Source organism: Patiria miniata, unplaced genomic scaffold (assembly GCF_015706575.1).
Source record: "Patiria miniata isolate m_02_andy unplaced genomic scaffold, ASM1570657v1 HiC_scaffold_7, whole genome shotgun sequence".
NCBI lineage: Eukaryota > Metazoa > Echinodermata > Asteroidea > Valvatida > Asterinidae > Patiria > Patiria miniata.
The window spans coordinates 32,454,117-32,481,295 of NW_024037074.1; the positions used below are offsets into that span (position 1 = coordinate 32,454,117).

Genomic DNA, 27,179 nt, shown 5'->3' on the forward strand with positions numbered 1-27,179 from the left:
ACTTTTTGGATAGCTGCAAACGATGGACTGTAGCTTTAAACAGGGTTTGTGCATGGTCAGAATACAAGTAGTGGTGCCTTCTTCGTGCAGATTGCACAGGAATCAGTGCACACATGCGATGTGTCCCTCCCACTGGAACTCTTGCTAGTGGTCATAAAGTGCCATCTACAGTTTACACATGGAGTCCAGTTCATATCTTAAATGTTGTCTACCTGTAAGCGTTGCTCGTACATTTTTTGATAGAACGGCATGCTGAAGCTGACACAGCGCTCAATATCTGGGGTGACTCTTGATTCTACAGGCCTTGCGGTAGCCTGTTTCTCCAACTCTGGTCGGCGGAAGCTAGTGCTGTTCCGGAAGTTTTTATAGGCCTCAGAGTGTTGAATGATATTTTTAAACGCGATGCCAACAGTCCAAGTGTCCACGATGTCTGTACCCTTGTCCCAGGTCAGGAGGGACTCAGTGTATGGGATCCCCAGCTTGGCACACATCGCTGAAACGATGCCTTCTGGGTTCTGGATAAGGTCGTCAGCATCTATGATGACTGGATCGACATCCAGCTTCTTCTCCTTGACGTATTGGTACAGATCGTAGGCCTCCTTGAAGGACTTCCCTGGGGGCAGTAGGTGCGGAGGTTGCTGATCAAAGACAAACTCATCCACAGATGCAGGAAGCTCAGTTGAGGACTCCATCATGTGTAAGACACCATAGGTGAGCTTCTTCCAGGAGGGGAAGACCTTACTTGGATGTCGCAGCAGGAAGACATGGCGGTAACCCTCCGGGAGGCAATCATACTTTTGGTTGAGACAGTAAACGATCTCCTTGGAGATGACAAACTCTCCGCCGGGATAATCTTGCTGGAGGGTCTCCTTGATCCACTCGTAGGTACAGATGGAGCTCGGGAAGGCGTATCCCTTGCCCTGTCCTGCCTGGCTAGCTTGAGGCTCCTCTCCGGTCGGATTCTGATCCAGTCGGTCAGGCCCAAATAGAAATGCAATACTGTACAACTCATCAAAGATCTTGGCATTTGGGAGGCTGCTCAAGCACTTGAGGAGGGCTGTGGAGCATGTGCGGGGCGACGCCCAAACGATAATTTTAACAGGACCACCCATCTTATCTTGTTTACAGACGTTCAAGAGTGTTATAAGTTTACAATCACTGCTGCCTTTAATAGTCCAATTCTCTGGGGTGTTTTGGCTAGAAATCCTGCTAGACGCAACAACATGTAAAACTTGCCAAAGTGACTAGCTGCCCAGTGTCGTCAGTAATAGAATCTAATCTGTGGTCAATACCTGTAGCATGCCTCTAGCAAGATACAACAGTGGATATCTTCAATGGAACTTTTTCTAATTGTCCAAGATTTGGCTAATCCCTCTGGTCAGAAATCCCAAGGCCAAAATGCCTCAGAGTCTGTGGTCACCAACTGTACAGCAGAATTCAACAATGGCATTGTTCAATGGGATGACCTCCCATCTCCTCTGTTCATACACTGGTGTTCAATGCTGTGTTGTGTTTGGCAGGTTAAGGATTATTGTACCGCAGTGTTATCAGCATCACTGATAGTTGCTATTGTTTGTCTAGGCCTGCCAGGATTGTTTGGAGGGTCAATAATTTGCTGGTTCAATGGATTTTGTACAGTGTGTTTACATGGTTCAAAGCAAGCAACTGTTTCAAACACATTAGTCCATACATGTGATTTGAAATCCAGTCAGAACACACAGAAACTCCAGAACCGAAAGGTATATGCACAGTGAGAGGAAGACGAATTCCATGGACACAAGTCAATATTTGAGCTATGAAAAGATAATTTTGCACATGCAGTAACATGACACAAATCTTGTCCAGATTTTGATGTACATTCTGATTGAGGACTAAGATTGATAATAGAGTGTCCATGAGTGGGCATGGCCAATAAAAAGTTGTGTTTCCAGGAGCAAGTAGGCCTTATAAATGTTTGTAAGTGATAACCCTAAGTGACCTATCGTCGTTTGCGAGTTAGCCACGCCCCTTAGACAACCTTTGGAGCTTTTGTACACTAAGTTATGTTTGTCTCAGATTTTCGCGTTCCGCGTCCATTTGTAAATTGTGTAATTGGCAATATTTCACAAGCTGCGTGAACGCTATTCTACCGCGATTCTACCGCGATAGGTCAATTAAAGTAGGAGTGGGCATTTACGTGTAGTACAGGAATTAGACATGGGTACCTGGATATCTGTTAAAGGAAGCCAACCCCAATATTCAAATATGGGAAGTTGCTGTTCAGATGGTTCATAAATGTCCGCACGATAATACTACCAAATCAGTGCTTCAATGCAGCAATTCATGTGTGCACAGTGAGCTTTGTAGCTTTATGGTAAAAACTGCAACTTAAGTCAAGCATCATAAACATGAAATATGTTTTGTTTTTTCATGTAGACTAGTTCTCATTTTGAAAATTTCCCACAAGTGACATTCAAACCTTTCTCTTTCATTGTCTGAGAAGTTTTTAAGTAATTTGTAAAGTTGGTTACGGGTACCTGATTCCATAATCTGGAACCGGTTCCTGACATCAGCAGTTGGGTACTGGGGCACCCAGTTCTGATGCACAGCCCTAACTTAAATTATAGCTGATAAGATATTTTTAATACCTCTTTTGAAAGTGAAACTATTATTGATATTCTCTTTTGTATGTATTCTTTTTGGGTGGGTGGGAGAACTTACAAAGTTTTCAGATGCTTCAGGTTTTGTCCAACATTTGTTTTCTAATTTTGTCTTCAGATTTTGTTTTACCTTGGAACATGCTGCACATTCTTGGTCAGAATTTGATTGTTATTTTGCTATTCATCGTGTCAAATAAACTCAAACAAAGAAAAGGTACTAAAGCGGCCACAGGCTCCAAACCTTCAACCATACCAGTGCGCTCTACGTCCGTTGTGCTTGCCATAGAGAGACAGCTGGTAAAAAAAAAACCTGGCTCAAGTATTTAAAAGGCAGATTTTGAAATTGTTACAAACTTGATTGAAATTGAACTATTTGGGGTTATTACAGTTACTTGAGCAACCGGATGACGCACACCGTCTTAGCATTACCTGTGGAATATGTGCATCGCATTTGATCCTTGAAAATCGGGAGAAAGCAGAAGAGGTATGGGAAATGAAATTGGTTTTTAATAATGAATGAGGTTTTGCATACATGTTATATCTGCAGTTTATTTAAAGGCAGAGTAGACCATTTGCCATTTGTGCATATCTTTTTATCATTTGAAGCAACAAAAGTGCTCAAAATCTAAACATGGGTGCTTAACAACTAACCTGATGAAGTTTTATCTGTGAATGTTGTACATTTTATTTCTCTGGAATGCCATTGCAAATTGAAAAAACACTGTACAAAGTCTGGGGTGGTTTGAAATTTCCTCGTTTTTTTTCCTCTAAATTCCCAGTAATACTGCAAAGTGCAATTTGATCAACTGTTTAAATCTGTCTTCTTTCTTTGTTTAGTTTTATCAAGAAGCTCTCCTCCAGGATCCTAATAATGATAAGGTGATGGCACTTCAGGGTCAGATCATGTTCAGCCATCGACAGCTTGATAAGGCAGAGCAAAGGTGAGTGGATTATCAGGCTATGGGCCTGATAATACTAAAAGGTAATCTACAGGGTGACCCAAAAAAATGCAACCCTAAAACATTTGCCTTTAAAGGGGCACTAGGTCCTGAAATCCCCGAAATATTCATGTTTTGGATTGTTTACTTATCCTATTTCAAACATCTGGTTGAAAGGAAAGCAATCTAATGTCTTACCGTTCCCGAGAAAAGACGGAAAAAACCTGGTTGTTCACATGGAACACGACGGAGTACGAATACGCTTTTCCTGTCGTTTTCAGTCAATGTACAATATACACATTGTGTGTGTAAATACAGCACTGTGCTTGCGACTAGCGGTGACCAATTACCAATGCACAAAATGTGGTTTCTTACACGTCCGCAAAAGGCGAACACTTTACGGTTAAAATCACAACTAGCACCCAAACAGCTCGACTTTTTTTGGGTCGCAAAAGTGGACCCGCAAAAGTGGACCCTGAAGTCGTTTTCGCACGCATAATACAGGAATAACACAAAAATGCCCAGTTTTTAAAGGATAGTTGTTTGGATGTTTATATCCTACTTTTAAATGTTCTTTCGGATGAACATCAGTTCATTCAAAGCGCGTTTTGTAGCCCAATTGGGCTGTTCCAGGACGCAGTGTCCCTTTAAAAAAAAAAGGATTGGTGGATTTTTATGTTTGGATATCAGATCAAAAAAAAACATGAAAATAGCACTTTGGGTTGCTGAGAAAATGTCAATTATGTAAAAGTAGTCTTTTTTATCCTGTTACACAAAGCTTCAAACAGTGAAACATGTTTCTGTAAGCCTACTGTGCAATTATCCTTCATTTGTGCAATTTCTTTAATATTTTGACATATTTATGACGCTGAAAAGGTTTAAAAAATAGGACTGAAAAGGATGAGATACTAGTTCAGATGGAAAATAAAAGTTATTTTCATCAAATTCATTTGTAATCTTATCATATTATGTGCTGTGTTGTCTGTAAGGATTAGGACATGCACAAATAGGCACAGTGAAAATCCCTTACTGTGTTAATTGTGTACAGGATGAAAAATGATGACTTTTACATAATTGGCATTTTCTCAGCAACCCAAAGTGCTATTTACAAGATTTTGTCCAGTATTTGAAAGAAAAAAGCTCTCAGCTTTAACCTGATACCCAAAACATAAAAATCCAATGAGCCCTTTGTTTTTAAAAGGCAACTGTTTTAGGGTTGCATTTTTTTGGGTCACCCTGTATATGTACCGCATTTTGCATTAACATCAAAAAACAAATCTACCACATTAGTATGAAAAACCTTACTTGACTGTAAGTGAATAATAGTCTCAAGCATCCTGTGAAATCATGGCACCTGGCGTGCTGTCATTTCCACGAAAGGTGGATTTTTTGTATCAATTTCAAAAGATGGTCGACTGACCATCATTCCCAAAAAAATAAATGACACTTTTTTTTTCAAATACTGCCTCCAATTTACCAAATTTAGTTAGTTCACATTTTGTTTGCTATCATTTACACATCCATGAATAGGTGCAAGCCAGCAAGTCTGGTTCCCTGAACTGACCATTGCCCGACGTGTATAAATTGCTCTGTTTCGTCTGAAGTTGGGTCAGGGAACCAAACTACAAGAATAGCATTTTTTTTCTTGGTTTATCCAGCATCCATAAACACAGAAACACAGGTCAGTGTAACAATATTTGCTATAAAAACTTACCTCTAAATCCCGCATTCATTTCTTGGACTCAACCAGGTTTCTTGAGGCACTGGGTGTCGCACCTGACTGTGGACTGTACCATTTGTGGCTGGGGAAAGTGTACTGGGTGATGGGAAGAGAAACAAGGGCGGACAAGTCCAAGATGTTGGCATCCTTGCTGAAGGTAATTGTGACTAGCTTTCTACGGTAATTTAACGCATTCCCCCTGAGCAACCTCCCCAACCTCATCCCTTCCAACTACTTCCCCAACCCATTCCCCCATCCCCCCACCCCATACCCCGGGTATGGTGTATTCTTTGTTGTCAGATTCTTTGTTGTCCTCAAGCGTTCATCTTTTGTTGAAACGGTCCTCGATTGTGCATTTATGTGCTTTAGTCTATGGGAGAGTGTTATATTATAGGGACAGAGGAAAAGACGATGGATATGTGCGCATTCCCTCACACTGGTCACAAATTTGTTTTTAACAAAATGTCACTGTTGTCTCTCTTTATGCAGGCAGCTAAATTGGATCCATATTATTCAGACACTTTCCTCTACCTGGGACATTTCTACTGGCAAGTTGCTGGAGATAAAAGGTACCGGCTCATTATCAACTCGCCTTAAAACTCTCACAATGGTAGTAAAAGTTAAAGCTATAGTCCATCATTTGTAATTAGTGCATTTTGTTCGTTTGAAGCAACAAAAGTGCTCAAAATCTAAAGAAGGGTACTGAACAACTTACTTGATGAAGTTTCAGCTCAGCTTCAGCTTCATATTCCGAGAAAAACAGCATTCTAGGATCTCAATTTCAAATCAAAAGTTGCTAAATCATGTTTCGAATTGTTTTGAATTGCAGCTTTACGCGATGTCGCGCACTGATTCGACGATTTATAGCAACCGCACGCGCCTGTGCATCGTTCCAATGCTTGTGCGTGCTGCGCCGAATAACAAAACGAACTACTATTTTATATTTTCCTACGGCGCTTCTTAAGACGCACCATTGGAAATGCCTTCTTTCGTTGATTTCTTCAAAATGAGAGCTTGCCAGAAGGGATAATTTCACAGGGAGTTTAGTCCCCTTACTATCTTTCAACCAGTATGTTTTTCAACAATAATTACGCCAGTAACTTTTTTGGATAGCTGCAAATGATGGACTCGGGCTTTAAACTCCTTTTTGTCCCCCTGGTTTTCAAGCCAGACAGGGGGATATTGCGATCGCGTATTCCTTCTGTGTGTCGGTGTGTTAGTGTGCATTTGTTTATGGTGTATATCAAGGACACACACGTGCAACATCATCAATGAATCGAGGACAAGAACCAAATCGAGGACTCCTTAGTTAGAAAACATGTACAAAACCAATGAGAGCTGTTACGAATGTTCCCATTCATAAATACCTTTTGGTCAAAAGGTAAAAACAAGTTCAGAATTCACAATTTTCCCAACGATTTTGTTCAACAATTTCACCTCTGGCCATGTCTATGGTATGTGCCTCGCGCATGTAGTGCTAAACATATCATTTCATGGCGATTGGCGCATGCCCGGCACGTACTGTGTGATGTGGCGTGGAACGCAGTGGTGTGGAACGCAGCTGTTGAATAAAGTGTTTAAAACTAGTTGGTGTTTTATCAACGGTTTACAACCACCCACTTGACGGGCTCTCGACCAATAGGAATGGGTAAACTGACTTTTGTATTTACGAATGACTTTTTGTTGTTTTCTGTGATGATAATGTTCAGCAAGGGTAGGAAGTGTTACCAGAAGGCGTACGAGTTGAACCCCCAGAATGAAGAAGCAGCCGCAGCATTGGGAGATGCTTGCATTGAGCTTGGAGAAGAGGTAAACTATATGACTGACTCATTGACTACGTAACAGTTTAACTCTTAAAGGGCATTGGGAGATATAATCTCTGCCCCCCCCCCCCCCAATTTTTTTTGAGATAATTGACTGTTATTTTTTTTTTTCCTTTGTGAGTTTGAAGACTGACATGTATGTATTGTAGATGTTTTTACACCAATTTCATCAAATCAATTCAGAAATATTCTCGGGGAAAAAACCCATTACTTTCCCAAAGTAATGTTAATGCTCAATATGTAACACCCCCCCCCCCCCCCCCCCCGAGTGAAAGTGAGGAACAATCACTCTGGTGGGACCTCCTGCTTTCTAGTGCAGACGTCTTACCACTCGACCAACAAGCTTGCGGGATCGGTTGGCCGAATTTGAATGTACATCACCCCAGGGTTGCTATTATTCGTCGGTTCAGTGTGTGACATCGCGTAGCTGCAATTGGCTGAATGAGAACATGTTCCGGATACTGATTTCGGGCGCAATTCAAAAACCGACTTGACAACTTTTGAATTGAAATTGAGATCCCGTTGTTAGACTTTGAGCACTTTTGTTGCTTCAAACGACACAAATGACAAATGATATGCCCTACCTTTAAAAACTAAATGCACAAATGACAAATGATATGCCCTACTTTTAAAAAGTAAATGCACAAATGACAAATGATCTGCCCTACCTTTAATAACTAACTTGCCATGTTCTTTTCCTGTAGGACGCAGCCCTACAGTTGTACAGAAACGTGACCGAAGCCGCGGCGGCAGGTACAGCCAAATGGGCATGGTTGAGGCTGGGGTTGTACTACCACAAACAGGCCAACTACAATGATGCTGTGGCAAGGTAAACTGCACTGGCGTTACTATTGAAAAATTAACAATCAAGCACAATGAGAAACTGGCTAGGTGCATTATAATGATTTTAAAATTGACTGGAGTGGGGTTTGAACCTGTGACCTCCGGAACACCGCTCCGGTGCTCTACCTACTGACACCAGATTACTCCATGTACCAAAAACTCGCACTTCCACTGGAGAGAAAAGCTTCCACGCTGCTGCCCCAAAACTCTGGAACAATTTACCCTACATCATCCGCCACTCACGCTCACTTGCAACATTAAAAAAAAAACTAAAAACCCATCTGTTTAATTGATCTGTTTAATTGATATGTTATTACTTACTCATGTATTTTGCATGTGGTTTATTTCTTGTTCTGTTTTCTGGTTTTTGGTTTTTCGTCCATTTTTGTGTAAAGCGCTGTGGTACTTTCTATGACAGTTAAAGCACTATATAAATGTTCAGTATTAGTATTATTATTATTACCAACTGAGCTATCCAGCCCTATGTTGGCGGTTCCTCAGTTTAGTCATTGTCTTTGTTCCTCAGTTTAGTCATTATCATTATTCAAGGGTGCTAGTCATAAGCCATTAACCTGTATATGCCGTGTAGCCAGGTATCATGCCTAAAAGGCACAATGCTAGCAACATTGGCAATGCTACAAACCCTGGAAAAAGCAAACGGAGAGGATACAGAGAAGATCACTCGGAGAGGATGCGGCATGTCTCTTACAACTTTGTTCTTTTTAAAAGTTTGTTTTTCGTGGAATGTCTCTTTTAAGATTAAGATAATCACTAACCTTTTTGTTATATTTTGTATCCAAATTTTAAGCTTTCAAGCGGCACTGAGAGCTGATCCAAAAGACAGGTGGGTATCAGGTTTTCAAAGTTGTCTTAAAAATGTAGCGATTTCAGGAATTTTTATAGAACAACTCTAACAATAGAAGAAAACAAGGATTTCATATCATGTTTGATGTGGTTTATTAACCCTCCCTCTCTGGCTGGCAATTTAAATCAAGTGACTGTTTGTAACAGTTGAGTGCTCCCTGCCTTCATAAAGCAGGATTGACTGGCTGTGATTGTTATGAAACCTGATATAGCTATTCTTTGCCTGTAAGAGATTGATAAGCCAGCTGTGCCTACCAGTCACCTGCTTTTGCCTGTTGATATAATTTGACTGTCACAGTGCATACAAGAAATATCTGACTGTTGGTGACTAGCCTGTGTATTAAGGCATGGCAGGTGTACAGGATTGAAATTTTGACTGTCTGTGACAGATCAAACAAAAAGAGGGTGAAAGCCTTATGGGACTTCACTGGCGACATCAAAATTCGTGTTCACGAAAAAAAATTTCTAAATCTGTTAATGCCGATGAAAAGGTGTTTGGATTTTCTCTACACCTTCAACATCTTGGATGAGCTCCTTCCTGAAGTATCTTGTTTCATCCCATCACATTTTTGAACTCTCAGACAAGTCCTGAGGGTTCTAACCTTTTGAACCCATTTCGCTATTGTTTTTTGTCTGTAGGCATTGTTGGGAGTGTTTAGGAGATGCATATATGAGCAGAGGAAGCTACACTGCTGCACTGAAAGCATTCACCAGGGGTGTAGAGGTACTATATGTGACATGTCAAGGGTGTACATCTGGGGGGGGGAGGGATGGGGAAGATATATCTCTCCCCCTCCCCTCTGCGACCAGGGGGGATGGGACATTGGATTATCCCCATCCCCAGATTTGTGCGGAGAAAAACCAAAAAATCCAGATTTTAAGGTTATTGGCTAACTTTCCAACAGCCCAAATGTATTAAATACCACTAAAAAAACGGACAACAAACAGCACAAAAGCTTTAAATGCACCCTCTCCAGATTTGTGCGGAGAGAAACCAAAAAATGCAGATTTTAAGGTTATTGGCTAACTTTCCAACAGTCCAAATGTATTAAATACCACTAAAAAAAACGGACAACAAACAGCACAAAAGCTTTAAATGCACCCTCTCCAGATTTGTGCGGAGAGAAACCAAAAAATGCAGATTTTAAGGTTATTGTCTAACTTTCCAACAGCCCAAATGTATGAAATAACCACTGAAAAATAGACAACGAACAGCATAAAAGCTTTAAATACACCATCTTGATGACTTGTAAGCGCACCAGTTTGCATAAGACGTACATTTGTATCATGAACAGTGCCCCCTAGTGTCATGCTGTGTCCATCCCCCCCACAAGCGGGCAATTTTAGAATTTTGGTCATTACCTATCCCCCCCCCCCCAAACTCGTCAGCACGGATTTACACCACTGTGACCCGGCGCCACAAAATGACCATGAAGACAGACTTATTTATTGAGATATATATTTATCTGGATTCTGTAGAGCACCCCTACATTTAGGGGTGCTGAGTTCAGTAACTGGGATATGGACCACCTAAAGTTGTCATACTTATATTTGAGAAAATGGTATTTAAAATTCCCACTGTTGTATTACGGCCAATGAACAGTCCACTTATAAAATGGGAAGAAAATTAGGCTTCAAAGATTTTTGATAACTCCAAAATTTGGGAAAGATAGAACAGGACTGACAGATTGAAGTTTGTTTGAAAACAAACAAAAACTGACCACCCCTTCAAATTTTGGCTTTGCCCTACTGTATTGCAAAACGACAATTTCTGACTTTATGTTCATTTTGTGAGGACACGGCACATTATTTCTCTTTCCTTTCTTTGGGTAGAAGAGGTGAAGAAAGGATATCAGAGTTTCTCTTCTTGTGCTATTTTTGAGTATCACCCAAAAAAAATAGATTTCTAGGGGAAAAAGAAAACACGGAGAAAAATGCTGTGCTTGTAGTCTGGTTCCCTGATCCTACTTCAGATGAAACACTGCAGTTTATAGACCTCGGGAAATGACATTATTTCTCCTTCCTTGCTTTGGGTAGAAGAGGTGAAGATAGGATTTGTGGTAATGGTTGTATGTTTAGAAATGGATATTTTTAGTCATTCTATGTGACATTTCCTGACAAAACTAGACACCTCTGGGAAGTAGGTTGAAGTTAAGGTGTTTAAAATATTGTTAAAGTATAGATCTTGCCTCTTAAAAATTGCAATTTAATTTTTGAAAAACGGATGTTCCTTGGCCAAGTTATTCCTGTAGCCAAGTTATTATTGGAGTTTTGGGTGATGCATTTCTTGACGCAGTACAATCTACAGTGGTTACGGTGTTCGACTCGTGTGCTGTGGTACATGATTTCGAATCCTGACCGTGGGAACATGATGCTTGTGCTCTTGAGCAAGGCACTTTACCATTATTGCTTCGTCCTTCGGATGGGACGTAATGTGTTGTATAATGCACATTAAAAAAAAACAGTAACACTTATCGCTAAGAGAAGGGGCTTTCCCCGGTGTTTCTGGCATTGGCTGCTTAATGCGCCGCAGCACCTCGTAAACCATTTGGTGCTTCATAATGGTTCTCATATTTCTCATGTACTTCATTTACCTGTCTCTAATAATAGACATAATTTCCAGCGTGTTGAGTACCTAATTGTTGGTAGATATGTGCGCTATATAAGACTTAGGTATTATTATTATTACAAATCATGTAAATGTAACGGAAAAATTTCCTTTTATTACAGCTGGATTCAAGCGCCAAATATTGCTTATTTCAGTAAGTATTTTCACAGTTAAACAGAAGTTGAAGTTGAGTTTGTTTTATTTTCTTATATTCGTCAGTTCGCAATATTTCAATATATTGTACATTGTACCGCTGTCTTTTCTTTCACAGAACCAATTTATTGCCTTTTACTGGATAAGTCTAGTCAGGACAAAATAAATGCAAAAAAATAGCATGTTACACGTTGTAGATCCTTTACATGGTGCCCGGGTGTACTGTATTCCCGTAAGTCTTGCAGGTTTTTTAGGTCAAATTGCAAACTCTATTCCCACATATTTTTTTACAGGATCGCAGCCATTAAGCAGACACTCGAGGCGTACACGGAGGCCGCGTCTGAGTACCAGATCATCTTAGACAGTGACCCTGACTACATCCCTGCTCTGAAAGGTTTGCCTCAGAGGTTCCACCAACAATTTGTTGCCTCCCAATTTGTGGCATAGTTTTTGTTATAACACCTCTCCCGCAGATTCTGTATCTTGATTGGCTGAGAGTGAGTCACATGGCATTCCCTATTTTTGACATCTAGCTGTGCATGGCAAAACAGACTATACATCGGCTGGAAAAGTACTATACGCATAGCAACAAAAGTACTATCGCATAGCAACTGGCTATACATGTGTGCAAATGCATACCGGTGTGCGCATTGCGCGTATTGTTCCCAAGCGCTAGTGCTACAGAGCTGGGTTCAAACATTTCGTGAAGGGGTAGTTTTGGGGTAGTTTCGAAAAGTGCAAGCTAATTTTTAACCAATTTTATATTGGTACCTTTTAATTGTATTTAGATTAAATTAATCAGTTATCTGTTAAAATCAAGCAGTATCTGTAGGAGAGATATTATAAAATAAATATTGACTGCTTTATCTTGTAGTGTAGTAGAACTAGCCTCCCTTGGTGATCCATGGAGTGTTCCATTTCCCATTTCCATTTTTTGGCCTAAATCTGGCCCATTGTGTACACAGATGCATGAAAAGACTTCTAGTGAATAGCTATTCGCAATCCATTGAATAGAATTTTGTGCACCTTGGGACCAGCTTGAATAGGGTGCCTTGTCTTGTTATTTCATTTCTTTCTTGCAAATTTTCTTTCGTTGAACTTTCATTCTGCGTATTTATTGTGATATATGTAAAGGCATGCCCTTATGGGCCAATTTGGCTTCTAATATAATGACTTACATTGTACTTATGGCTTTTTATGGTAATAAAACTTTCATATTTTTTTTTATTCCGCTTGTGATCTTAAGGTCAGGGTGAGACTTATGTTCGTCTAGCCAGATCCTCCCTGAATCAGTACTTCAATGGCAGAGCCGTGGACTATGTCAAATTGGCGATACAGGTCTTGGCACGGTAAGGAGTGAATTATGAATGAAAGTGTGGTTAGTCTACATTCAATCACTCAAGACTGTGTGTACCCTCAATATTTATGTTCACATTTTTTTGCCTAAAAAAAATCAGTGTTTGTCAACTAAAACGTTGCATTATGAATGTTTCTTCTGACTGGTTCTTTGTTGATTTGTGCCGGTCCCAGAGGGCCAGCCTAGTCTAATCTTTGAACCTATCTCGCTGACTGAATGTCACTTGTGAATTAGACTGGTTATAGACCGGAGCTTGGCAGTGCTGTCATTTAAGATTATCTCGTTAAGCCAATGAATGAGCTAAATTGGGCCCATGGTGTAGACCAGATTTAATTAAAAGACTTCCAATGAATAGCCATTCTAAATCCTTTGGATAGAAATATGTGCGCTGTGACCTAGACTAGTCTGGGACAGCCTTACTATGTGATTGACTTGTGATTGACTTGGGATGACTTGTGATTGACTTGTGATGGACTTGTGATTGACTTGTGATTTGACTTGTGATGGACTTGTGATTGACTTGTGATTTGACCTGTAATTGACTTGGTGATTGACCTGTGATTTGACCTGTGATTGACTTAAAATTGGCTTGTGATTAGCTTGTGATTGACTTGTGATTGACTTGTGATTGACTTGTGATTGACTTGTGATTTGACTTGTGATTGATTTGTGATTAGACCTGTGATTGACTTGTGATTGACTTGTGATGGACTTGTAATTTGACTTGTGATGGAGTCATCTACAACTCTGTTTCTGTGTTGTATTAGAGCGGCCTCATTGCGACCCGACCTGAGTTGTGTCTGGAAGCTGCTTGGCGATGCCTGTACAATGCTGCATCCTCTCAGTGATAAGCTGATCAGGTTAGTTATTTCAATATTTTGTAAAACACTATCTGTGGCAAACGCATTTGGTCAAAGCTTGGAATGGAGATTCAACTTAATAAAAAAACAGTACTGGGGAATTTTTTCCCAATTTTAGTTGTCTCCAAATTTGCGTCTAAAATATCCTGTTGAAGTTTCAGACTGTCAAAGTTGTTTTACTGTTTGTGCCTGAACCTACCCATGATGGGGATAGGTTCAGGCACAAACAGTATTCATGAAATATAAGATGATTTGCCAACCCAGATATTCTTTTTTTGGTGGCCGTTCAGTTCGGGTCAGCGTTTTCTCCCTTAGTTTTTGTTGGGTCGGGACGGGTTTGATTTGGGGAGTTCAGATTGCTTTAAGTTCGGATTTGGTTTATACATGTATCTATAATGTTTTGAGTCAGTTTGGCCTGGGCAACCTGACCCGATGCACAACATTAGTTTCAGGGCAAGTGCATTCAGGGATCATTGGTTGACTAGTAGTTGTTTCGTGACATACATGCATGATGATCTTGTCCGCTAATAGTGAATCTTTTAATCCCCACAGTGTGCCAGTTCCTGCCAATCTGATGGACCATTCATTCCATGGGGAGACCTCCCAGAACAAGAAACAGTTACTCTCTGTTGGAGCCAGGTACTAGTCCCCCCAAAAAACTTATTTGATGGTTTGGGCAAAATTTATGTTGGATGTGACATGTATGCATGTGGGCAATTCCACGGTTACATTTTTGATGTACTTTTGAGTTTCCTTGGGCTGTAATTACCTTACTGAAAAGGTTTAATAACTGTTATCCCCATGGTAGATAGAGTAGACCTACATGTAGACCTACCTAAGCACCAAAGATGACATCCAGAAAAATGTGTTATGTATGATAAACAAGACGCACAAAATCGGTTACTCACGTTACGAAAATGTGGAATTGCCCATGCACGTCTTCATTACTTGACCAAGGTTGTATCTTCGCCTGCTTTTTCTCAGAAAAAAAAACTGCCAGTTATCTGTCTGTTATATTTTGAAATGGATTAACCTATTAACACCTGTACTACATTGTATTACATTGTGTTTTTTTTACTGAAGAATCATTAAACTCATAAGAGTGCTCGGTGGTTTCGGGCACTAGAGTGAGTAATAGGCAGGGGGGGGGGAGTGTAAAGTGACTAAAGGGTTACATTTGTAGTAAAAAATTTGTTGAAGTTAAAGGTACGTTTCTTTGTATTCAGCTGAGATCATAGGGATAGTCCAGTACCATTTATATTTCTCTCGTAGGTGTTATGGCCGAGCCCTGCATTTGCAGAGTAGCTGCGCCGCACTGTGGCAGGATCTGGGAACGAACTATTACTACCAATCGCTGAACGACACAACCAACTCAACTCAGCTGGCTGACAGAGCGCTACAGGTATGATAAGGCAGAGAAGTTATGAGCAGGGACTAGTTTTCATGGATCAGCAGAACTGTGAGATTTACTGCTAAATTCCCTCGAAACAATTCCTAGTTATTAGAATAGCCAGATTTCTTTCACACTTCCTAAACGCCAGACTGTCTGCCATTTCAAAGACCTACAATAATAGGTTGTCCTCTGACCTATATGAAGTAAATGTATGTTTAGTACTTTAACTCAGTGATTGGTTTAGGAGTGTTAACAGGAAGGATGATTTCGAGAAATTCAGGGACTAATTGTTTAAGGAATAGTCATTAGTACAGAGGACTTAGTTCTTAGCACTTTTAGCATTTGGTCTGTCACAGTACCTATTGTTCATATAGTTGTGTTACTTTTTAAGACTTGATACATTTTAGTGCTTAATCATTTTAGATAGTATTTGTATACTCCTAAGCATTTTTTGATACTAAGTACCTTTTGTACTGATTTTACAAATGTCGCTTTTTGACTATTTAATTTTTTTCCTCCTTTTTTGGGGTTTTTTTCTTGGCTAGTGTTTAAAGAAAGCTCTGGTATTGGACAGCACAAACCATGGGTGCTGGACGGCACTGGGTGTCATTGCAGCAAGCAAAGGTATCTTCGTAAAAAGCTACCTGTGTATATGATATCTTTACACCATTGTTTTGCAAAGAAGTTTAAGAGTTTGAAGCTTGTTTAAATTACCAGATATCAGAGTTTCTCTTCTTGTGCTATTTTTGAGTGTCACCCAAAAAAAATAGATTTCTAGGGGGAAAAGAAAACACGGGAAAAAATGCTGTTGTTGTAGTCTGGTTCCCTGATCCTACTTCAGATGAAACACAGCAGTTTATAGACCTCGGGAAATGTCAGGTCAGGAAACCAGACTAGCTGGCTTGCACCCATTCACAGATGGGTAACCGATTGCAGACAAAATGTGGACTAACTAAATTTGGTAAATTACGGGCAGTATTTGAAAGAAGTCATTTTTTGTTTCCAACAATGGTGAGCCGACGGTCGTTGGAAAATTGAGCCATTGAAGAAAACACTTTTTTTTTTAAATGACAGCACACCAGGTGCCATGATTTCACAGGATGCTTGAGACTATTATTCACTTACAGTCCAGAAAGGTGTTTCATAATAATTTGGTAGTTTTGTTTTTTGATGTTTGCAAATGTTGTACGTTCCCTTTAATTTAATGTTATTTTTATTTCAGCCATGGACAACCCAGCTCTAGCTCAGCACGCATTCATCAAGTCCATTCAGTTGGAGGCAAATGTAAGAAATCTGATAAAAATGAATATTCATATAAAGTTTTCCCTCTATAGCTTCTGTGCAATAAATCTGATAAATTCACAGCGACTTGAAAGCCAAAGAAACTCGATGTATATTTAGAGGACCTTTATTTTGAATAAACAGAGAAAAAGTAATATGTTTAAATACCCCCAAATTCTTGCAACTTTGGTGCATAAAGTATATGTAATCTGACACTTCTGCCATTGTACTAACTAGAAACAGACAATTGCATTAACTCTGAACCGCAAAGGGTCCCAAATACCTTTAAAACTGGTGATCAGTGGCGCACCCAGGATTTGGCTTGGTGGGGGAATTCACAGTTTGTTTTAGAATTTTTTTTTTTTAGAAGTTTGCATTTTTTTTTTGAAAAATGTTCAAAATTTTGGCCGCAGGGAGGGCAAAATTTTTTTTAAAAGGGGGGGGGGGGTGGGATGGTGTTTTGGGGGGTTGAACGGACTATTTTGACGTTAGTGGCACCATTTACACCCCTATTATTCTACTCAAATAAAGGCCACATAAATATCTTCAAGGTCAAATCATGGGACTAAAAAAAAAAAAATCCCAAGCAAACAATCAAAAAAGATTGACAACTTCTTGGGGGGGGGGGGGGCTCAAGGATACACTTGGTAGGGATGTGCCAAATATACCGAATATTCAAATATTTGATTCGCATATAATTTAAATGTTTAAAAAGAAGTCTGTGGTGTTATTTTATTCGTACCAGTTTTGTGGTTGTATTGTCTGTCAAATGCCACACTTAAATCGAAAGCCACTTTACACGCATGATATGAGAGCTTCCAATAGGAATATTGGCTCAAACTTCTTCTTTAAAGTCTGTCAAGTATCAGCCATTCCACTACCTAAAAAAAATAATATTGATACATACATGATGTTCGTTAAATTATTTTAATATTTTAATAAGCTCTTTGTACATTTTTTCTACAAGTGCAGGTGCACGCAAATCCCAATTAGATGTTGGGTTTAGGCTGACACATGCAAAACTTGATATGCACATTTCAGTACGGACTGGCAATCCGTTTCGTCTATTTTTCGTGACTGCATTTTGCGCAGGAATTTGCCGTCGTCTGCGCTTTCACGTTGACTGCCTGGCCGCCCCCCGTGCTGGCTTTTCTGCGTGTCTAGACTGTGCGAGGTCAGCGAGGTCAACGTAGGGGTTTCGTTTACGTGTTCTACTCGGCCCTTCTGCAAAAGCGTTCACCAAATTGTGGTTGGTGTGACCTTGGTAAAATATTTTTTCTCCATGGTGCGTGGCCACCAAGTGCCCCTATTCTTTCGTATGCTTCGCTTGCCGCCCCTGCGCCGAGTGCAACGAATACTCAGAAGGACTATACATTAAGTATGCCTTGCGCAGTCTGACCAATCGAAAGTCTACACTGCGTAGTATTTCCGGGCTATGCAAAACTGTCGATGGCAACGCGTACTGCAGCCTGCTCCACACCCTGGAAACGAGGTTGGGTCTACGGTGCTCGCTATTTGAAGCGCAAGCATGTGACGTCGCGTGGTAGAGTGCTGTTGCTTCCATAATGTGTTTACAGCTCCATGCTTCCACCACCAAGGCTGAGCGTTGTGAGTTCGCTGCCCGCCACGTATAATTCAGTGTCGCGTTATAATTTTGGGGGCCTGTTTGGGGTCAACGAAGGATCGATGCATTAATTGCTTCAAATATCGCGATCTTAAAACGAAGTCACAAAAAAATCGACGAAAAAGTGTCCGACCCGGAAGAAGACACCCTCATTTTTCCACGGACGTGAAGCCTTGAAACATTTCTCGGAGGTCAAGTAAAACTTGCTCTTATATATAGATGGTTGAACCAACTTGAATAAAAGTTGAATCGCAGACGGTCTCGCAAATTGTAAGTAGTTCAAGTTTACGTTTGTTGGAGAGTCCAATACTGAAACTTAATTATGACCTTCCTCCATGATTCAGACCGTTTGTAATTTTTTGGTAACACTCAACATTTTCATTTTAAATGACACCTTCACGTTTTATTGCATTATGATTTATTGTCAAACTGTACAACCAGCCTTCGCCTGTGTACTACAGTAACATTTTCACTACGTTTTCCAAATGCGACTGCCTCACAAAAAGCCAATTTAACAAACCAACAGCAACATTTACAGACAGTTGCCATGGTACATAATTATCATGTGCGTAAATCGACGGGGGACAGGGGGAACCCCCCCCCCCACACACACACACACACACCCACCCAGTCGTTTTTTGCTATGCTTCCGAGGATTGGCTTTGTGTTTTCCTTTGTCCCTGTAATATAACACTCTCCCATAGACTAAGCACACAAACCTGCGTTCGAGGACAATAGGCACCTTCCTTCGAGGAATAATGGCCCCTTTGTGCTCCTTTTGTTGTCTGTCCTCAGGCGTAATGCCATGCAGGAACACACCCACACACACACATTTTGAGGGGGACATTGTTTGGTCTCCCCCCCCCCCCCCCCCACACACTTTTTCTTCCCCGAATAAAAATATTGTAGCCTACAATAATGATTCTACTGCTCAGAATACATGTAGCTGATTCAATTACTAAAAACTCAAAACTTTCACAGATGATCTTTTCCTCAAATTGGTTTTAGTGATCAGAAATTGCCTCAGATCACACCACAGAAATTGCTATTCTCTGCATGTCTCCCCAACTATATCCCCCATTTACATTTAACTCCCCACATTTTCATCCCCAACACTACCCCCTACCCGATCTATGATCGGGTAAACCAGCTTGTCAAGAATAAACAAGTACTAAATTATTGGAAAGTGCACAACGCCAATATTGGATGGTATTGTATCATAAAAAAAAATTCCATTACAAAGGCCATTTCTGCTTTATTCATACTACCGTTTTGAACCTGGGACGAGTGTTTCAACCCGGGTTGAAAAATCTAAGCCCTGGTCTGGAGCAGGGTTGAGTTCAACCTGGGCAAAATCAATCTCAGGGTTGACGCAGGGTTGTAAATTTTCAAGTGTGAAACACCGCAGTTTTCAACCCCGCGTCAATCCTGCATCAACCCCATGTCAACCCCGAGATTTGTGTGGTATGAAAAGGGCTTTGGAATGTTTTCTGATCTAGAACGTCGTGGCGTGGACCAACCTCGGTGCCCTGTACCTGTCCAAAGGCAACGTGGAGCTGGCCCATCAAGCCTTCAAGATCTCACAGTCACTGGAACCCAGCTATGTCAACTGCTGGATTGGACAGGTTAGGTCTATGTAGGAATAAGACATTGTAACTCTACAACTTTTCTTGTGGGGGGGGGGGAGCGGCTTAATTCTTTCCGTAAGGAGTTATCTCATTAAATATGCGGGATAGTTGCACACAGTTTTATCTTTATGTAGGGACGGGAACCAGTCTAGTGGTTGCTTGAATACCGCCCCCATTTGATACAATTTGGTCAATCAGCATAATCTTGAACCAAAAAATCCACAGAGTTTCAATGTTTCCCAAAACCATATCATCAAAGATTGTATGTCTATTGACACATATTTAGAAATTCACGTGGTGGATCATTGATCTGAAACTAATTCTTGGTCCCCTTTGACTGTGGGTGATTGATTAGCCAGCTGTGCCTACCACTTATCTGATTTTGTCTGTTGACTGAATGTGACTAGTCACAGTGCTTGCTTTAAAAATGATTTGACTGTTGGTGACTAGCCTGTGTAAAAGGCATGGCAGGGGAAGAGGATTGATTTTTTGACTGTCTGTGACTGTTCAGACAGCAGGAGGGTTAAAGAATCAATTCCATGAACTGTGAATAACTGAAATACTTGGTGTACAATTTATTTCAAAAGCTACGATTTCAACCATACTTTGCATTTTCTTTTCCCCTTTGTATACTATACCACAGGCCCTGGTAGCTGAAAGTAAGGCGCCAGAAGAGGCCATGGATTTGTTCCGACATACAACGGAGCTTGCAACCCATGTAAGGGACACAGTCAATACATTGACGTTTAACTGTTTAATCATAAGACGTTACTTCTGTCTCTGGAGTGCCTGCTCCAGCGGTTACGGTGTCTGCCTCATGGGCGATGGTACAGGGTGCAGGCCAGTAAATAGGCCCGAAATTGCCTACGCCGCTTGAATCACGATTTGCATGCCCTCAATTGCTATTAGAGCATTTTGGGGGATGGAACTTGAGGGTTTGTAAAAAAAGAAGGGTGGAAGCCATGAACAGGACTGCGAGCTCGTATTTCTGTGAAATTCGGATGGAATTGGCCCTAAAACTGCTCTTTTTTGCAATGGAGCATAGGCATCCTTTTGTCTAAAATGGCGATGAACTTCAGGACTGCTTTTAGGGGTGATCATCTTTGGATGAAATTTTCTCCCCAAAGTCATCGGGTAACCACCCACAAATTGAACAAAAATGAAAGATGATGAAATAAGCTTTAATTTGATGTGCGTCTTGAACACCTTGGAGAGTTGTAAGTATTTTTCATGATTTTTGTGGAAGTGGGCGTTATTATCACTGAAGTCTATGGCAGTCTGAAGGTCTCTCTCAGTGACGGCCATCTCTGTAGGAGAACTGTGTATTTTATGCAATCAAGCACGCATTGCGCAGTGTTGAAAATGTTCCAGACATGCGCTTGTTGCTTGAAATGTGTTCGAAATACGAAAATGCCCATGCACATTGCTTGGCCCAATGGGGCCCAACAGTTAGCAGAAAAGTTGTGCTTACTTGAGCAGAAAATCCTGCTGCTGCTTAGGCACTTTTTCATGCTAACGGTTGTGTACATATGGAGATTTCTATTGTTACGTCTCTGATTTAAGCAAAGTTTTCTTCTGGGGTTAAGCATGCTTTTGCTGTGCCTACTGCTTAATGGTTCCTATGAAATAGATGGAAGCTCGGTAAGCACAAAGTCGGCTGTTAAGCAGCGCTATGAAATTGGGCCCTGGTCTGTAGGAAATGACGTCAGTTGAGAGAGACCTATTAACTGGTCTGCAATCTACGGCTAAAGCCGTGTCCGAATTTGCTTGGCTACGGCTTGACATTACACAAGATTGTATGGGAAGCGGCTGTAGCGGCTTCCATAGGCACGTGCGTAATTTCTAGCCGTAGCCAGTAATTCAGACACGGCCATAGTTGATGTTGGATCGGACAATTCCTCTCTCTGTCTGACAGAGCGAGGGCGCCATCAGCTACGCCCACTGGGTCTGCCAAACCCTCCTGGATGCCTCCGTGGACAAGACCTCGGAGGGCTACCGTTTCAACATTGTCCAGATGGATGCAGTCTCCATGGCAACAGTCGGCCTGGACAAGGTCACAGGTCAGCAGATGAGCCATGTTTTTTTGCAATAAGAAGATTCTAAAGTGTCCAAAATATTTGAATTTGCTAGAAAATAATTGTACACTCACAAAATTTTTGAAAATGGGAATGTCGGCGACAAAAAGTGAATATGATGTGTTTCTCTCATTTTAAATTAGAGAGGGGGGTTGTGCATTTTAACCAGTTCTGGCTGGGATTATTTTTGACAAGAATGGAACGAGGCCTGGGATAATTTTTTACTCCACCTCAGTGCCAGGTGGGTTGAAGCCATCACCCTCGGGCAGTGCACTCATATTTCCGGCCTTGCTCGCTGCGAGCGTAGAGATGCCAACCATTACTCTTTTGGAGTATTAGATTTTGAGGCATGGATACTACTCTTGAAATTTCCAGCTGTCCTATACACCAACATTGTGGTTACTCTGAAAAGTACTGTGGTTACTCTTAAACTTGACTGTTCTATGTATTTACATTAGCATTACTCTTTGCAGGAAGAATCGTTACTATTTTGTAGTCTGTAAAGTTGGCATCTCTGCGAGCGGGTCGCTGACAGATATTTCTGGCCTCACTTCCTGTGTGTTTTTCCGTCATCCCTTCCGAATACTACAAAACCTTTGCGTGTATACATGTGATCCGGCGCGAACTGGTTAAAAATTGATTGTGTTTGTTCAGCAGCAGAGTTGTTTTACGAAATCTGTCTTTTCAGATCGAGTCCAGACTGATGCATGTGCTTACACAATGTACGGACTGCTTCTGGAGCGACAAGGCCTGCACAAGAGTGCTGAAAAGGCTTACGCAAGGTATTCTGTTGAGAAATGTAGCCAGAATCATTCAACCAATATGTTTTGTCCCAAAACATTTGCAGAAAATCTCTGGAAAATCAAACACACATTATTTCATTCCCAGTATTAACTGATTCTTGTTATGAATATGATGAATATAATTTGAGGCTGTGTATGGTCATCGTAAGAGTATGACTGTCTGTAGTTTTGTTCGGAGTCATTTATTTCAGCAAAAGTTACTCCAAGTGGAAAATTAGCGAACTTCTCCAAAATTACATGAGTGGAGTAATTTTTTTTGGCAAAATAATCCAATCAAAGTTTGAAAAAAAAAGGAATTTTATTTGATTAATTTAACAAAAAATAATTATTATAAAATGTTTATTAAATAAAGAGACAGAGTTTTCCATTAGTCTTTGGCTGGTTATGAAGGTAAATCTTGCCTTGTTATGAAAAAGCATCATATTTTAAATGGTCAAAAAAAAAAAAATTTTTTTCCCCCATTTTGTTTTTGTTTTTTGTTTTTTGGACAGAGTATTGGAGCTCATGAATGATAGCAACGATCAAGAAAGATTGAACCTAGCCATGGCCAATCATGCCCGAAGTCTTTGGTAATTAATTTTTTTTAGCCTATTTCTCTGAAAAAGAAAAATTGCACTGTACTTGTGGCCTATATACAGTATGTCCCAAAAAAGTGTCTGTCTGACTGTTTTATAACTACAAAACCACGGGGTCAATTTTGAAAATTTTAGTGAGAAACGTACAGAATCCTGTGACTAATTTACAAGACAAGGGACTTTTTCTACACCTTATTCCAGATATTTAATGAGATAGCGTCTTGCCCAAAGTGTTCTTGGCTGTGTCATTTTGTACTAATTGTTTTTAGGGACCGGAGCCCAGCTGTACACAAAGTATATTCGTAACATGTTTATGAATCACTATCCTACTTTCTCTTTATCAGTTCCATTGGGCGCTATGAGGAAGCTGTCAAACAGTTTCAAGCCATCACTCCCCTTATTCGCCTACAAGACATCTGCTGCCTGGCCCTAGCTCTCTACAAGACGGGGAACATGCAGGCTAGCTACCAGGGTCAGTTATAGCAGTGGCAATCTCCTATAGAGCTGTGTATCGAAACGGGGTACCCAAAAAACCCTGGGTACCCAAGTACAAATTACTCAGTAACTTCTCAGACAATGGAAAAGAAAGGTTTTGAATGCCATTTGTGGGGAATTTTCAACATGAAAATCAGGCTACATGGAAAAGCAAAACATTCACATTTATGACGCTCGCGCAAAATTTTCACTGTGAAGCTACATGTATTGAACTCACTGTAGGCTATACAGAGTGATTCAGTGCTCATTAACAAGCATGTTTTTTCTGCCCATGTGTCTACCATATACCAAATGAAAGTGTACTTTTTGATCATTCTAATGGTGTAGGTTAATGAGAAGTTTAGAGTATTTGCCCATAAAGGGTGGCATGGGTGGCTAGTGCGTAAAGCGCTCGCCACTCACCACTGTGGCCCTGGTTCGAATCCCGTCAGCGGACCATACATGCAATACGTGAGTAGAGTTGTGCATTGGTTCTCTCCTGTGCCACGAGGGTTTTTCTCTGGGCCCTCCGGTTTCCTCCCTCCGGAAAAATCAAACACTTTCAATCTCAGGCTGTGCTCCGTGGTCATATATGGGTCGATGTGGCCGGCAGCCATAGGCGCCTTTACATGCCAGCGGCTGGACCACGTTGTAGCCGCATCCTTCGCAATTCAGCTTCTCAGACGCGAGTAATGATGATTAGTCCCCAAATTATTATTATTATTATTTTAATTGTGACCCTTTCTTATAATGTTGCATCCTTAAGTTCCTTCTGAATTATGGACCAATTTCGGCGCCATGTTCCAATTTCTTACATGTCTTATTATAATCTTCTTTTTTTTTGTTCGGGTTTCCATGGTAACAGCTTACGAGCAAGCCCTACAGTTGGCCAGCGACGGCGGGGTCCGTTCCCAGTTGCTAGCGTGTCTCGGCATGGTGGCATTTCAGTGTGGAGATAACAACCGGGCCAAAACACTGCTCTTCCAAAGGCAGGTTCTGCAGTTAAAATTCATTGTATTATTTCTTCCTGGTCCTCGAGTTTCTTCTACTGACTCACTACAGAACCTCTTGACAGAATTCTGCCTCCCCCCCCCCCTTAAACTATCTTGAAAATATGAGGGGAAAATATGAAGACTTGTTCAAAAAATGGTTTTGAAATTGCTGCAAAGTATTATTCTGAGAACTATATACAAGCAGTTTAAGTAGACATACTTTATACGTAGGTACGCCATCCCAGTGGTCAAGATAAATCAAGTGACTGTTTTTAACAGTTGAGTGTTTCATGCCTTCATTAAGTAGGATTGACTGGCTGTGATTGTTATGACACCCGATATAATTATGCTTTGACTGTGGGAGATTGATAAGCCGGCTGTGCCTACCAGTCACCTGCTTTTGTCTGTTGATGGAATTTGACTGTCACATTGCCTACAAGATATATGACCTGACTGTTGGTGACTAGCCTGTGTTAAAGGCAGGGGAACAGGATTGAAGTTTTGACTGACTGTGACTGGTCTAACAAAAGGAGATTTAATTTACTCACTTTTAATAAAATTACTTAGAAATTAAATGAATATATTCTTTGAAATGCCAGTCCATACTTTGAAGAAAAGCAAAAACGAGTGTCATCAATTGTAGTCATAAAAAATTATATTGCAAGTGCCCGAAGTATTCACTTCCCGCAGATAGTTGCATGAAATCGTGATGATTTTGCATGAATCAACTATATTCAACATCCATTTCACTGGAGAATAAGCCAGTTCGGTATTCCAACTGCGCATGCGCACAATGATAAGGGTCACGGGTCATTCAGGATAATTGAACGCTCATCGAAGGCACATGAATGCGCACGGACCTGGGCACACGATGCTTGCGTGTTAATTACAAGCAGAATGGGCGTCTGTAAAACATCTCGTATCATCAATGTCAGCAATTTTATCCCGAATGACCTTTGACATGGACTACTTCATCGAGATACCAAACTGGCTTGTTGCACATTGACCTCATGTGATTAATGTAAACTCCTCACTCCGCCCCCTATCCCACAGCTCCCAGGAGTCGGAGCCGGCACCAGAGGGCCTCCTAGCCCTACTGGCCCTGGGCGTCCACCAGGATGACTACACCCTGGCCACGGCTGCCGTGGCTGAACTGCAGAAACTCAAAGACAAGCCGGGCATCGTGGCCGATGTGGCGTTTGCCGGGGCTGTGCTGTACGCTATCCAGGTATAAAAATATTGCGTAGCCAATTTTAAGCGATGTCAGCTGGGAACCATCGCAGTCAATATAACAAGCCGTAGATTTGGCTGGTTACTCTTTTATGCTTAGCCGACATTCTCTTTGCTTAGCACGTTTTTGTACTTAAGCAGTTCCATTAAATGGCTAGGCCAAAGCATCTAAAAAAAATTTTTTAAAGTTACCAGAGTTGGACGGAAAATATTTGTTTACGTGTTATGTTGCAACCCTTTTGAAAGTAACATTCTGTTTTTTTAATTTCAGGGTCAGTTTCAACTTGCTTGCAGACAGGTTGCCAAGGCAACAGGAAGGTGAGTCTTTAATCCTGTTCGTTAGTTCAGTTTAAACCACGCCCACTGGCCAGTAAGTAGCATTGGAACCATTGGAACCGGAAGCTGACGCAGCTTCTATGCTGCTATTTTTCGATTGTAAAAAAAATTCCTTGTGTACCAAATCTGGTTCACAGAGATTCAAAACAATGCCGTACCCAACATTTTCATTCAGATTTTGAGCAACAAAACATTTTTGCCAAAACAAAAGAATGCATTTTAAAGTATGTACAATACATGTCTTTAGGTAAGCGCGTTGCACACTAGGCGCATTGAACGTGCATTGCATGGTTATGCGCGCTGCCAACTATCGTTTTGCTCATACTTTTCCAAAAAACACGGTTTTATGCAGACGGCTGGCGTCTATGTGTATATAAATGTGTGTAGCTGTCACCCATTGACAAAGGTTTTTTCAAACCTACTACAGGCATCCCGGTTTGCCTGAGCTGTGGCGACTGATGGCAGAAATTATTCTCCAACTTCTACCTGCAAAGGCAAAGGTAAACTGGCTTTGGATTTGTTACCATTGCATTATGGCCTACAGCGCTTTGAGGAGTCTTTGATTCATATTGCGCTATATAAATGCTGTTCTATTATTACGAGTCATAATAGGACAATTCTGTAAAATCCAATTCTCTGAGTATGTCCGACTACATGATGTACAAGGCCGAGGTGGTACCTTAGTTTGGTCTGTAATTGTTTTCTACTCATATACTTTTCCAACAGCAGCTCATGAAAGTGTCTGACAAGTACGTCTGAATTCACAGAATTGCCCACTAACAAGAGTGAAACAAGACAAGGGACGCATAGTAAGCTGGTCCCAAAGCACACAATATATTAATTGATTCAGAATGGCGTTTCACTGGAAGTCTTTTCGTGCATGCGGTCTCAACAGTGTGCCGGATTTAGTCCCTTTATTTGGTGTGACGGGGTAATCCTATAAGATGGACACTATGCTGACTC

At 40.9% G+C, this 27,179-nt stretch overlaps 1 protein-coding gene across 1 annotated transcript in view; it reads left to right on the forward strand.

Annotated features, from left to right (window-relative positions):
* Positions 1-3,012: 3,012 nt before the first annotated feature.
* The window catches only part of LOC119745133 (tetratricopeptide repeat protein 37-like), a gene marked incomplete at its 5' end in the record, with an annotated part of 30,989 nt that continues 6,822 nt past the window's right edge, over positions 3,013-27,179 (forward strand). The window contains 26 exons of the mRNA XM_038221357.1: positions 3,013-3,123; positions 3,477-3,580; positions 5,328-5,454; positions 5,787-5,866; positions 7,007-7,106; positions 7,825-7,949; positions 8,772-8,807; positions 9,467-9,551; positions 11,558-11,589; positions 11,882-11,982; positions 12,835-12,937; positions 13,713-13,805; positions 14,358-14,444; positions 15,078-15,207; positions 15,744-15,822; positions 16,421-16,482; positions 19,603-19,728; positions 20,375-20,449; positions 21,647-21,791; positions 22,495-22,588; positions 23,101-23,178; positions 23,529-23,656; positions 24,524-24,647; positions 25,704-25,878; positions 26,152-26,198; positions 26,644-26,716. Coding sequence (XP_038077285.1) covers positions 3,013-3,123; positions 3,477-3,580; positions 5,328-5,454; positions 5,787-5,866; positions 7,007-7,106; positions 7,825-7,949; positions 8,772-8,807; positions 9,467-9,551; positions 11,558-11,589; positions 11,882-11,982; positions 12,835-12,937; positions 13,713-13,805; positions 14,358-14,444; positions 15,078-15,207; positions 15,744-15,822; positions 16,421-16,482; positions 19,603-19,728; positions 20,375-20,449; positions 21,647-21,791; positions 22,495-22,588; positions 23,101-23,178; positions 23,529-23,656; positions 24,524-24,647; positions 25,704-25,878; positions 26,152-26,198; positions 26,644-26,716 — 2,520 coding nt within the window. The remainder of the gene's footprint in view (positions 3,124-3,476; positions 3,581-5,327; positions 5,455-5,786; positions 5,867-7,006; positions 7,107-7,824; positions 7,950-8,771; positions 8,808-9,466; positions 9,552-11,557; positions 11,590-11,881; positions 11,983-12,834; positions 12,938-13,712; positions 13,806-14,357; positions 14,445-15,077; positions 15,208-15,743; positions 15,823-16,420; positions 16,483-19,602; positions 19,729-20,374; positions 20,450-21,646; positions 21,792-22,494; positions 22,589-23,100; positions 23,179-23,528; positions 23,657-24,523; positions 24,648-25,703; positions 25,879-26,151; positions 26,199-26,643; positions 26,717-27,179) is intronic.